This window comes from Myripristis murdjan, chromosome 12, assembly GCF_902150065.1.
Source record: "Myripristis murdjan chromosome 12, fMyrMur1.1, whole genome shotgun sequence".
NCBI classification, from domain to species: Eukaryota; Metazoa; Chordata; class Actinopteri; order Holocentriformes; family Holocentridae; genus Myripristis; species Myripristis murdjan.
Genome location: NC_043991.1, coordinates 22,631,803 through 22,644,942, shown reverse-complemented (window position 1 = coordinate 22,644,942; position 13,140 = coordinate 22,631,803). Strand labels below are relative to the sequence as shown.

At 40.3% G+C, this 13,140-nt stretch overlaps 1 protein-coding gene across 2 annotated transcripts in view; it reads left to right on the top strand.

Moving 5' to 3' along the window:
- astn2 (astrotactin 2) overlaps window positions 1-13,140 on the top strand; it is a 491,396-nt gene that overhangs the window by 41,854 nt on the left and 436,402 nt on the right. For both annotated transcript variants that reach the window (XM_030065131.1, XM_030065132.1), the window contains exon 2: window positions 12,770-12,957. In XM_030065131.1, coding sequence (XP_029920991.1) covers window positions 12,770-12,957 — 188 coding nt within the window. The remainder of the gene's footprint in view (window positions 1-12,769; window positions 12,958-13,140) is intronic.

Genomic DNA, 13,140 nt, shown 5'->3' with positions numbered 1-13,140 from the left:
TTTTAAGTTAATGTTTACATTAATTTCCATTGGTCTGAATTCAAATGCTTTTTTATGGCTTCTAAATAAATTTCAGGTGAGTTTTCCTTGATCTTCACCATCCATTTCAGTAACAGACACTGGTCAACTTTATTCAGAATTCATCCATATAGATGCAGCGCCCCAAAATGCATTTTACAAATTAAATTCATCATTCATTTGAAACGTTATAGGCTAAACTCCTGATTTTAGCTGCTTCTATTTTTCTGAATTCATGGCAGCTCAAAGAGAGGTTGTGGTTGCTTTTGACAAGTCTTTCCCCATATTTTAGCACTGTTTACTAAATGTAAGATACAAGGTCTAAGATAGCAGTAAGACTGCTGTGCTGCTTTTCTGCCCCAATTCACTGTTTTTTCAATATATCACTGCTGGGGAGACATGTGAGTACTCCTGTGTGTGAAATTATGGCAATTATTGCAGTAGCCATTTAGAGACATTCACACTTTCAGACTGTTGATACTAATGAGGGTTAAATGATGATCTGAAGATCAAATATTGCGGGAAAGTGGCAGCTCTTCAGGAATGATAATAAAAATGGATGTCATTATTCTCTCATTACAAGCTTTTAATTACAAGAATGTGCCCATAATCCTTTGATAGCTGCACTCAAAAGATTCAACTAATAATTGAAACTATAGGGAGAGGTTTTCGCTTGGAAAACGCTCGGTTAATCACATTGTTGCACTGTTGTGCTTTGTGACCATCTGTGACCAATAAAATACATTCAATCTGTAAGTTTGGAAGAGATGGCTGTTTAATTATTGCCTTAAATAATATTTTTCATGCTGTTTATACACCATACAGGTGTATAATAATGCAATCCCCTCTCCATCTACCACTTCTTATGTGGATTTAAAAATATATTTAAATAAGATTCATAACATTTCCCCAGTAATGGGACACAGTTTTATGGGAGCAAAATTACAAGTACAAAACATTGAAACAACACAATGAAATAATTTATTCTCCATACATTAGTAGTATTATTATTATTTATGCGCTCATGAGCAACAGTGAGACTGCCTCAAAATTGAAAAGTCGAGCATGACGTCAACAAGCTGTGGCAGGCTCGCTGTAAATGTTATAAATGAACATGTACGCTGAGCTCAACAGGCCATTTTGTATTATGTGTCTTGTCATCTTCTTTTCTCTCTCAGGTGTAAACATTTGCATTTTCTGTCATTCACTATATGTAGAAACAGTCAGGGATGTCAGAGGAAATGAGCAAGCCTTGCCTCTATTCGAATCTGTGGATGTGACACTTTTGAGCAGCTGCTATGACAATCAGTTTTAAAGGTATCCAGTATCCTTCACTTGTCTTTGTCCAACTTTTGCACTTATGTCAACTCACTACTATTGAGGAAAGCTTTTTAGCTTTCCTCAATAGTAGTAAAAAAAAAAAGAAAAAAAGAAAAGAAAAGAAACAAGTCTACAGAGTCCTTGAATGTAGACCAAACTATAAAGCTTCTCATCTGCAGTGACATAGCAGTGCTATAGTGGTGTACACTTCATTTTGGAAGACTTTTGGAAAACTCGATCAGTTGTGTTAGCTGCTGCGGCAAAAGGTGAGTTAGTTAGCCAGTGACCAGAGGTGTCTGAAACAGAAGTCTTGCATAAAAAACGTAAAATAACATAAAGAAGTCTGTCTGTCTGCTCATGTTATTGTAAGCTTTACATATATCTATCAATTAATCTATCCATCTATCTATATTGTATGTATGTATTTGTGTCTTTTCCTGTCAAGAGGTTGCACAGTTAAATTAAGTTGCATTCCTCTTTACAGTAAACCCTCATAGAGCTGTATGTGCAGTCTAGTAACAGTGTCTGTGCATTTTAGCCTTTTATTTGAGGTCTCAGTTGGATAGGCCAAAAGAAAGGATTAGCAATTCTTAATGTGTGTATTATTGAACCTTAGCCTCCTACTTTGGCACCGGTGGACAAGCCCCACATTATGGAAGGAGAGAGACAGATGTGAAATCAGAATAGGTCTCGTTAATGGGATTTGAGTGTTTTAGAGGGAGCCTATGCAAGCAGATAAGGGGACTGTTTATCCCGTTAATGTGTCACTTTAAATACATTAGGGGTCCTGCTTTTTTTGGCCGTCTGCCTCACTAATCCTGAGCAGCGCAAGAGACAAACTGTTTATAGATCCACACATAAATTACCCTGTTATTGTTATTTTGGTGTGTCAGATAACCAAATGATATTGTGCCTCAGCTGCATATTAAAAAATCTGTTGTGTGGGGGCACAAATTTAGGAAAATGTGGATATGAGATAAAAATTACATAAAAGAGAGTTGACCTTGAGCGACAGTGGAGGCACACCGACACACAGATACGCCCTCACACACAGACAGACACACACACACACACACACACACACACACACACAGATCTACATGCGTGCACATACACATGAACAAAGACACACGATGGAATGTGTTTTCTGCTAATGAGAGATAAACCAGATCCCATTGTGCCACTGCGGGGCCAATAGCAAGCAGCTATTTGTTCATTCTGTGTACTCTGTCACAACAGACTCCCAAAGGTCTGTCTGTCCCACCATAAAACAAACACTATTATATAATTCATGGCTTACTTTGCTCTTGTCTTTGTTGTAGTATTGTTTAGGAGAATATGTAGGAAAACATTTGCTAACTATTTTTGCGGATGCCAATGATGTGTTGTGACATTTCTGCGTGGTTCGATGAATCACACAGTTTCCTTAGCGAGCAAGAATAGTTTTATTAAAACATAAAGTATATATGCCTATGACTTTAATTTAACTTATGAGCTGTCTACAGATAAAAGGATGAGCCTTTGCTGACAGCATTACCTTATGAAACTGCCGCGGCTGTGCCTTAGTTGTATGTTCTGAAGCTACAAGTCAGTTTCTCCTTCATGCTGGGAGGCTCACCGGTGGTGTCTCTGAAATATGATTGGTTTTCTGTCGGAGGTGGTCAATGCCCAGGCCAACGGCTGCCACTGTGATTGAACACAGTAGGAGCTAGTGTGGGTGTGGACATCAGCGATAAGGCCTGAGTGGTGCTGGCAGGGCCAGTCATTAACAGCAGATCCTTCAGAGGACCCCACTCACAACTCCCGGGACAAAGCTGGTCTCACTGTGCTCAAATCCAATTACATCCCTGCCCCTCCCTTTACATTAGCTGGAATGGGTATCACATGTTATCGCATCTGTATTCAGAGCAAACACTGCACTGGTTTAAAATGCATTGCTTTAGTCACTGTAAATAATCTTAAGACAGTCAATCCAGCAGACCAATGGTTGAAATCGACTGTAATTGAAATGACTTCCATTAATTGGGCCATTTGCTCAGGCTTGAGTGTACTGCCCAAGTTTGAGACTTGGACCTTGGATTTTAATGCCGTTACACCAGGCAAGTTTAATCAATCTCTGATAAAATTTAGAAATCTGAGCCAATTTAGTCAAAACCATTTTGACTAAATGAGATTTTTTTGTATTACTTGCTATAATTCAGTGGTGCATTAGTAAGATTATGAGGGGAGGGGTCTGGGTCTTTTTTTTTTATTTTATTCATCTTGAAATATGTCAGGTGTAAGAGTGTATGGCAGAGCTTGGCGAGCGGGGTGCATGGATGGAAGTGAGGTCAAAAACAGGTCAACCAGAGAAATAGGTGTTGAGTCAACAGAATTCTGCAGTGCTGATTGAGCGGGGCAGCGCGGAGACAGCAGGCTAGAGCACTCTAGTCCTGAAGGACCTCCTGACAATGAGAGTCAACTAGTGACAGCCGTTTTTTTATTCAGGTGAAGTATACTTTTTTGCTCCGGTTTGATTGCCTGAGTGAATGAGTGTTAGTCAAGCTATTTTTTTCTTGTTTTCATGGAGCGGATTATCCAATGGAAAATCTTAAATTATTTATGAGAGACTGCGAACATTATTTTGTGAAAGACAAGAGTCCACTCACCTTTAGTATTGCAACTCCCCTCAGTAAGTAGTGTTTTTAATGAGTAGAAAAATCACAGGGTGACAGAGCAGACACAAGGAGAAAGCTCTGACAGGATTAAGTGTCAGGCGAACAAGGACGCACATGAGGCAGACTTCAAGGAATACTCTGACGTTTTAGGCAAGATACCCTTTCTTCTGACTTACCCAGACTGAGACTAGATGTTCGATACCATTCTCACACACAGCTCTGTAGGAGAAGTTAGATGGTGGAACTGTAACCGCAGAACAAATTTATCCTATCACATTGATCTGTGCACTGCTGAAGGGTTAGGAAGATCCGACACAAATAAACTTCTGCTAAAATGTGTAGTCCTTTAACTACTTAATGAATACTAACATGCTATGATAATTTCTGAGGAACCATTGAATTTGCTTTGTACTATTTTTATACCGTATATTGCAATCAAAAGACAACATGGTCTATCTTTCATGAGTCTTTGCTTTTGCTGTCAACCTTTTACCTTATGTGCATACTCTGATTTTCAGGTTATATACCATTTGGTCACTGAGGTGGTGTATACCTGTATATAAACTACTTTACAGTCTCAAACTATTTATTTTTCTCATTACTCTCCACTCTTATATTATTACCTATCAGTTGTTCAGCTGCCATAATGCTGTTGATTATGATGGTATAGATTATCTTAAGTTTTATTGTTGTGGTGCCTCATGGTGATGAAATGCTGGTCCTAGTCTAGAACTCCAGTTGCAGCCAAATGAGGACGTGCTGTGCACCCACAGTGACAACTATTTAAACATGTATTCACACACACACACACACACACACACACATACACACACCAAACCTCATTGTCTGGCAGGTCTGCGTATATATAACACTGTTACATTGCCTTGAAAAACAAACCATCTTTTTCTTGATAAATGTTTAATTGCGTCCATTTGCATTGATCATTATATGAATGCCAGCCATTTCATTAGTGTTGGTAATGAGACGCCGGGGTGGCATTGGGTTACATGGGTGTTAAATCGTAAAAAGGAGAACTTAGATGCACTTTTTCAGCCAATGCTATATTTGACTAAATATTCCATAGCTCACATCGGGGCATTTGGAAATGGTAATGACACGATTAGCATTTCATGAATGGGAGAGTGTGACATCTCGGCCATTTAGTGTCTAATCAAAGACGCATTCCTCCTTGCCTGTTTGTTTTCCTGCTGATGAACAGTTTTTGCTTTCGACAGAGTGCAGTTTGAAAAGTGAAACCATGCAGAATTTTCCTTTGTCAAACCTGACTGTTGGATACTCTGAGGTAGAATTTGAATGCCTCAGAGGTATGCTCATAATCTTAATACTTTTGATGTGGTGACTGGGTGACCTCCACACCCATACTGCACCCTTCCTCTCTGTCTCTTTCTCTTCTCTGCTCCACTGTCCTCACTGGGGGGTCAGGCTCTGAGACATGTAAACCTTTTCAGACTGTGGAAGTCCATCATCACCCTCTCATATGAATCATTGAATATTTATCTGCTGATTGTATTGTGACTGGCAGGCCTTCCGTACCATAGGCAGCCGGAGACATGAGACGAGGGGCACAGTCAGTGGAAGACTGACACGATATGCCACATGTGTAACGACAGGCAGCAAAGTGCCTTTAGGGTGCCAGCTTTCATCATGGTAAGCGCTGATGACACAGGCTTGTTGCCGAGCTGACAAACTGTCATGGAGCTGTCAGGCCCACACAGTCACTGACTTTGTGCTGCAATGATCACCTTTAAACTGATGAATGCCGACCTTTTGAGAGAGCGTGTGTGTGCGTGCATGTGTGTGTGCGTGGGTGTGTGTGTGTGTGATGGTGGTGGGGTGCCGGTGGCATGCGTTAATGTATTTGTAGTTGCCAGACAATATATCATTCTATCTAATACAGCCATTTGTACTGTTGTGAGCTCATATTTCTTCTGTGTCTGCAGGCATGTCTACTGAGCTGTCAACCTGTTTTTCCAGAAAAAAAAAAATAATAATAATAATAATAATAATAATAATAAATTAATACATAAATAAATAAGACTGAAATATTTGCTGAATGTTTCATTTTGTCATAGATATTACACCATTTAAATATTGTCTTTTTGGTATGAGAAAAACATCCTTAGGATAGGATAGCCACTGAGTATAATAGGCATAATCCAGATCATGCACCTAAAAACATCTGAATATTCATTTAAATGTAGAAAATACACAGAAACAAGACAATGTATTTAAAGACCAGACATTATATTATCAGGGAGGTATTCTGACTCATATATCCAGATGGCCCCTCTCTTTAGGTTTGGTGACAATATTGCCCTCTCTTGGTGTGATTTTTACAGGTTTCAGGGCTATAAATCTTAATGTTGCAACTGAGCCAGGACAAGTTGTCATTTTTTTTTTTTTTTTGTGTATAGCTGCTTTGTGCTCAGCAATATGCAGCTTAAGTGCTCATTTTGTTTGGCCTGTGTGTGCCATACCTCACGGATATTTAAGCAAACATGTGATATCGGTGCTGTTACAATTCATGAAGCTTATAATTTCATATTTCTTGCCTGTTCCGGGGAGAAAAAACACAGCGAAAACAACTGTCACACTTGTAGCTGCCCAGTGGTGGGTTAGACAGCGAGGTGCTCTGGGGTTTAGGGAGCATTATACTGTGTGTAATGACATTGCCAATATTGCACAATCATCTAAAAGAAAAAACACGGTGTATCAGGTCACTGGCCGCGATGGGCCATTGGTTCAAAATAATCTGTTTTATTTTATCTGTTAACATTTACGTTATATTCTGCAGTAATAGAGGCGCTGAAGTCCTTTGTGCAGTATCACCCACTCTGTCAGAGGCTCAGTCTGCTGATTTTTCTTTTGTATCTTCTTCCACTTTCCTACATCTTAAGGCTTTTTCTTCTAACTCCATATCTGAGTTGCAGTTACATCATAATCTCAGACACCGACCTGCTGGTATATTGATTTTCAAGTATGGAGGATGATCACCATCCGTGCGTCAGAGCATATTCTTGCTCTCAGGTTTACAGTAGCTGTTATTTATTATCTATGGTTAAATCTTTAACAAATAGATTATGTACTAGTCTTGGAAGTGGAGTCTTATGACAAAAAGCACAAATAAATTTATTCTCAAGTTCATTTCCTCACAGTGCAACATAACTTTGACTGACTATTATTATTATTCTGAGTAGTTTGAATAATAATCTGAATAATTCTGAGTAATGGGATATAAAAGGAGGGGTCAGTAGTAGTAGTGTCTGTATTTATTTGCACATTATTATTATTATGTTTTTTTACTTTTATAGTAATATAACTTTGATGTTCTCTTTTGTGTCTTTTTCTTTGACTCATTCTTCTTTTTCAGTTCAGGTTTCTTTTTTTTTTTTTTTTTTCTTTTTGGATTTATTGCACCAAGTTTTTCCTCAGGGATTATTCAACAAGTGCTTTGTCTTCTATCAACACCGGCACCCAAAGAGCACCTTTAAGTTGTAGTGGATTTTAGGTTTTTGATGCAGCAAGTACAAATAAAGCACCACAGCCTTTTTCTTGTTGGGTTGTTGGTCATGTAATTAGATATTGACAGTGTAGCTGTTGTCTGACTGTGTGCGATAAATTAGGTTTCAGATTGTTTCACATTGTGTGTAGTTCCTTCACAAACAACTACACCAGCACTCTCATTGTATGGTATCTATAATGTTGTCTATGGCAATAACCAAATCTTGCATAATAGATATTTGCAGGAAGATAATGTTTCACTCCCATGGAAAACCCCTAACCCCTAGTTTCGCAGTTTTATTGAGTTAATTTTCAGTCTCACTAGTATTAATATAAACCAATGAGACTTATATCATTTAATTACACATTTGATGATCTACAGGATATCAGTACCTGTTGCTCAGGGGTTTGGGACAGAAGCAAAGTGCACATGCAGGGACTGGTGAGGCTGAGGCTCTGACAGGAACATTGGAGCTGATCTCTGACTTACTAAGTGAGCGGAGAATAATAGTCACATGGTGTCACCCACCACGTTTTGATGCTGGTCATCCTCCTCCTCATTTTCATCGTTATAATCACGATGTCAAACAGTTGCCTTGGCTCCGAGTGTCAGCTCGCACAGCAGCACGCTCACTTTCGTTGTTGCTGTTACAGTAACAGCGTCAATTCCCTTTTGTCAACCCGCACTACTGAAGCAGCTTCGATTCATTTCATTTTACTTCTCTAGCAGTAACTGGTGCTGTAGCAAAGAAAATGAGTTCAAAGTCAAGTGCTGTCAGAAGTGCAGCAGTCCACTATGGCCCGATTGAGCGAGAGGAGGGCGTGGGGGCGTTCAGTATAACTTAGAGATGTTTTTCAATAACTAAATTCCTTTTAAACCGATAAGAAAACTAGACTGTCCCTTGTGGAGCCCTCAAGTCAACCGTCTACCTTCACCTAATGACAGGAGCACTCCTGCTTATGTTAATTAATGAGTAAATGTTGTTGGTAGCGTTAATCATCTCACATCAACATCAAACGTTCTCTCAGCGTTGCATTATCCCACATCCGTTACACATTCAGAAAATTCCCCACACTCTCGCACATGGCAGAAAGTAAAGAATGTGAAAATGGTAATGAATGCATGAAATTGATAATGCCTTGAGCATTTCTTGCCAAAGTTAACAGCTGAAAGAGAAAACTAAAAAGATGAAAAGGGAAAAGTGGTAGAGAGGGAGAGACAGAACAGTAAACAGAGAGCGGAGAACCGGAATGTGTCCTTGTGGGTTCGCCAGCCCTGGTAATAAGACTTCTGCTGACATTGATAGTTCAATAGATTTCACTCAGTAATATATACAATACCTGTAGACGGGCTTGAGCCAACACTAAAAGGACTTGATTGAGGATTTAAACCAAGCTCCAAACAATTGTGCTCCTTCTGTTATGCAAATTTACCGAGATGAAGAGGTGAAAAGTCCTATGCCTGCAAATGGTAAATGAAACTTTTTAGGGACATTTATTATTTCAATTCTATCTCACAGGGGATCCAAATAAATTCAACATTAAATACAGGTCCATGTGCATAAGTAGAGATTCCATAAATTCAGTATTGCATCCCAGGCAGCTCAGTATACCATGAACGCTATCACTGTTGATTTTCCGGCTTTGAGCTTTACAGTATGTTCACAATGCTGATTGGCCTTTGGAATAACACGAGTGTTCAAAATGAGTTGCGTTTCCCAGTAAGTATTCAGCCTGTAGACGGGTCACTATTTCTTTGTGGTTCAAAAATGAGTGAACAGTGCCATACTTTTCTTATCGCTCCCAGGGGCTTGTGAAATGTTTACAATACTATTCCTCAGGGTAGTCCTTGGACTCAGTTGAATAGAAACTCTGTTGCTGGCATCATTGCTGGGAGCACGCAGGCCTCAGTCACACACATGTACACACGTGTGCATGGAGTGATGCGCATGCACACATTAATAGTGTTTCTCTTAATGAATTACAAACAGACCTTGCGGCTGCCCCCCCTGCGTGCTGGTAACATTTGGCTTAGCGCCAAGTGACAACTCTCAGAGCACAGAAGACAAGGACATATAATCGCACACACACACACACACACACACACACACATACATAGATAACATACAATATGTTTGTCTTTAAGCAGCATTCTTACCGAGGACACTCATGTTCATGCAGCACTGCAAACCAAGGTTAAAGGCCCAGGAAAGGATTATTGTCACTGTCCATCCGTCTTTTTATTGGTTTTATTATTGCAAGCTGAGGTGTTCATTTGAAAATCTCTTTGTTCTCACTCTGATCAAAGTAACTGTCAGTGTTGTGCATAATTAGAGCTATTTAAATGTACCTTAAACTCTCATGCAGCGTGTGAACAAAGTTCAAAGGTAAACTTCACAGAAGCTGGATGCCTATAGACGTTTGGTGTTAAAACAGTACCAGATGGCAAGAACCACCTCACTGGTAGCCAGCACTGCAGCACAGCAAAGGAAGTTCCTCCTCTGTCAGTGTCCAAGGCCGGCCAGAATATCTCCTTATTTAACTGTCAGCAGATGAAACACCAACAGCTCAAGTGCAAACAGTGACAGCATTTCAGGATTTTATAGCCAACAGGATTTTATCATAGTCAGCCACCAAAAGATTAGACTATCTGACTGGCCGGCTACAAGAGGGTTTGTTTTTAAAAAAGCATTTTAGACAGTTTTGCATGGTTACATAATAATGACTGCATTGTTTACATGTAACCAACATATTGACATGAAGTTTATGTGGGGGATTTTAGCATCGGTTAAAACAAGACCGATGCCCTACCTCTGTTATGCTTGAGGTCTGTATGTTTGACATCTTTGTGTGTGTGTGTGTGTGCATGTGTGAGTGTGTGTACTTCTAAATGTTCCATTGTGACCAGAATGCATTTTTAACACAGTGAGGACATTTTTTTGGAAGTGAAGACATTTTGATCAGTCCTCATAACAACAAAGGCATATTCTGGCTTGTGGTTAAGGTTAGGGTTAGGTTAAGGCTAGGGTTAGGTGTTACGAATGATACATCTGATATCAAGTTTTTACAGGGACACATCTGTGACTTATCTGCCACAACCCTGAAGAACAACACGCCTCGACACTGGCTCCAACTAAAAATGAGACTATCGGCAGCCCCAGATGCCCGGGACTGAATGGCAGGAGTTGGCAGACTTGGCCCAGCCTTATGGAGTCACCCTTAGTAAATACCAACAATATGCAAAGCTTATCTGACAGGATAAAGAGCCCTGATTTGTTGCAACATGTAAAGACTATGGGGCTGATAGGAAGATAGGACCTGTCGTGAGGGTTCTGAGGGTTGTTAGTAATTTATTATTGGGAAACAAATAAGAAGGAGCTCATACTGGCCGCACCATGTGGGATCGACTTTTATATTTGCTGCTTTGTCAGTCCTGCTCCTGAAGCACAGTGCATTGAAGTTGGGAGTTAATGTGAGACCATATGGCAGTTCTGATGCCTGATACTGGGCGGCAGAGACAGTCTTATGGACACACAGCCTCGCCTTTTGTCTTTTCTACAGCGCAACAGCATGGCACTTTTGTTTCTAAAAATGTGTATAGAGCAGTGGTTATTTTTTAAATCAGAGTTTAGCTAAGGTCAGGGTCAGGATATATTGAAAATACATTTTAATCCTATTCTGCCATGTTAAAGTTAGGGTTTAAATTGGTTGAACTAATAAAGGAGTTAGGGTCAGGCTGTGGTTACGGTAAGAGGTTTGTTTAGTCATACGCTGGTTATGTTTAAGATTGGGGAAAGGCTATAGAAGGCTTTAAAAATAAATGCTAGTCAATATAATGTCCTCACACAGATAGAAGTTGTGTGTGTGTGTGCGTGTGTGTGTGTGTGTGTGTGTGTGTGTGTGTGTGTGTGTGTGTCATGGGTTCTCTTGTGCATTCCCTCCATGCACTGGAGCGGGAATGTCAGTGTTGAGCAGAGCTCACATAACCCTCCCCTGCCACCCATGTCCACTGACAGAGTCAGCAGGTTATTAACCAGTGCCAGTGAAAGCCATCCATCATTTGGTTCCTGCCACTGATAGGGGACAAGCAGATACCTGTGCCCTTGTCACCCAGCCATATGATGAACACTGTATCAAACCTTACCATCAGAAGCTCCCGGAGGCTTCTCAGTACTCATCCCCTGTACAACCATTCCCAGCTGATAGCTTTACAATCTCAGGCCATGATATAACAGGCAATCCCCCTGCTCTTTTTGCCTCTCTCCTTGCCTCCTGCCCTCTAAACTGCAGCTTGGATCATTCATTCATTCATTCATTCATTCATTTATTTATTTATTTTCAGATTTGCTAATATTTTTGTCCTCCTTTTCTCTTAAATGTTTCTAGCCTGCCTTTGATGTACTTGCCTTTGATGTTCACTTTAATTCTAATACCGGCAGTGGTATGGAGCTAATATTTCATTAGTGGTACAAGATGCTTAATAATTTATGGAGATAACAGGAGGACACAGCATAGTGAGACAGCATTTCTGCAACTGCTATTGACAGTGAAATTGAATCAAGCTTGACAAATGGCCGAGTGGCATAGTCACTGTCTTTTTCCCACATGTAAATACTGCACTGACCTGGAGTTTCTGGCGTTACAAGAAACAACAGTGTAAACATTAATGTAAAGGAATAAGCCCCTGCCAACTCTGATTTATTTTGGTATGATTCCTGCAGTGCTGTATTGATTGAAGAGGTTGAATTACTGTCACACTCGCCAATTATCAATTTTACATTTAGGACAATCTCTCTGACTGATAACCTAGGTGAAAAAGTTGTCATAATAAAAATGTCAGTAGAGCAGCTAAGCAATTCAATTCCAAAAAGACAATCTATATCGTATTGACTGCATAGCAAAGCTTATGATAACAGGCTTCAAGGTCTAGTCTCTATCCAGTCATCCAAGAGTTCCTGTGCTGGTGTAGTCGGGTTTCTGGGAGCAGTCGAGTCTTGATGTGCATCGAAACAGAGAACAGCACTGGAATACTAATGCATAACTTAATACTGACATCTGAATTTTGGAGTATTCTTCACAGACTAATGTGCTTTTCTGTTGAAAGAGAATAATGCATACAAGCTAGAGATTTAAGCTTGTATGCCTTCTTTCACACATGTACAAGTCTTAAATCTTAATCAATTATTGCTTAATTGTTGATCTTCCTTCTTTTTTTTCACTTCCTCTCCTCCCTCTCTGCTGCCTCTCTGCAGAAATGTCGGGCACAGGAGAAGATATTTCCCAGGTCCACTGGAAGCAGCAGTGGTTGCAGAACGGGACGCTGTACTTCCACGTGTCCATGACAGAGTCGGAGCTGTTGGCCCAGACGACGCAACCCACAGCCCGGGAGCCTGCCCATGTCCTCCACGAACACATGCATCTACTGCACATCTCAGTTATGGTAAGTGACATCCACCAAAGAACACACACACGCTGGTGTTTATGACTACACGCTACTCTCTTGACCTCTCCCTTCACAATCTGTGGAACCTACTTTCTCTAGACAATAAAATTAACTCCCACGCTGCCCATATCTGTATCCAACTCAACTAGCCATCTGTGCTGCTCTGCGTGGTGCACACAC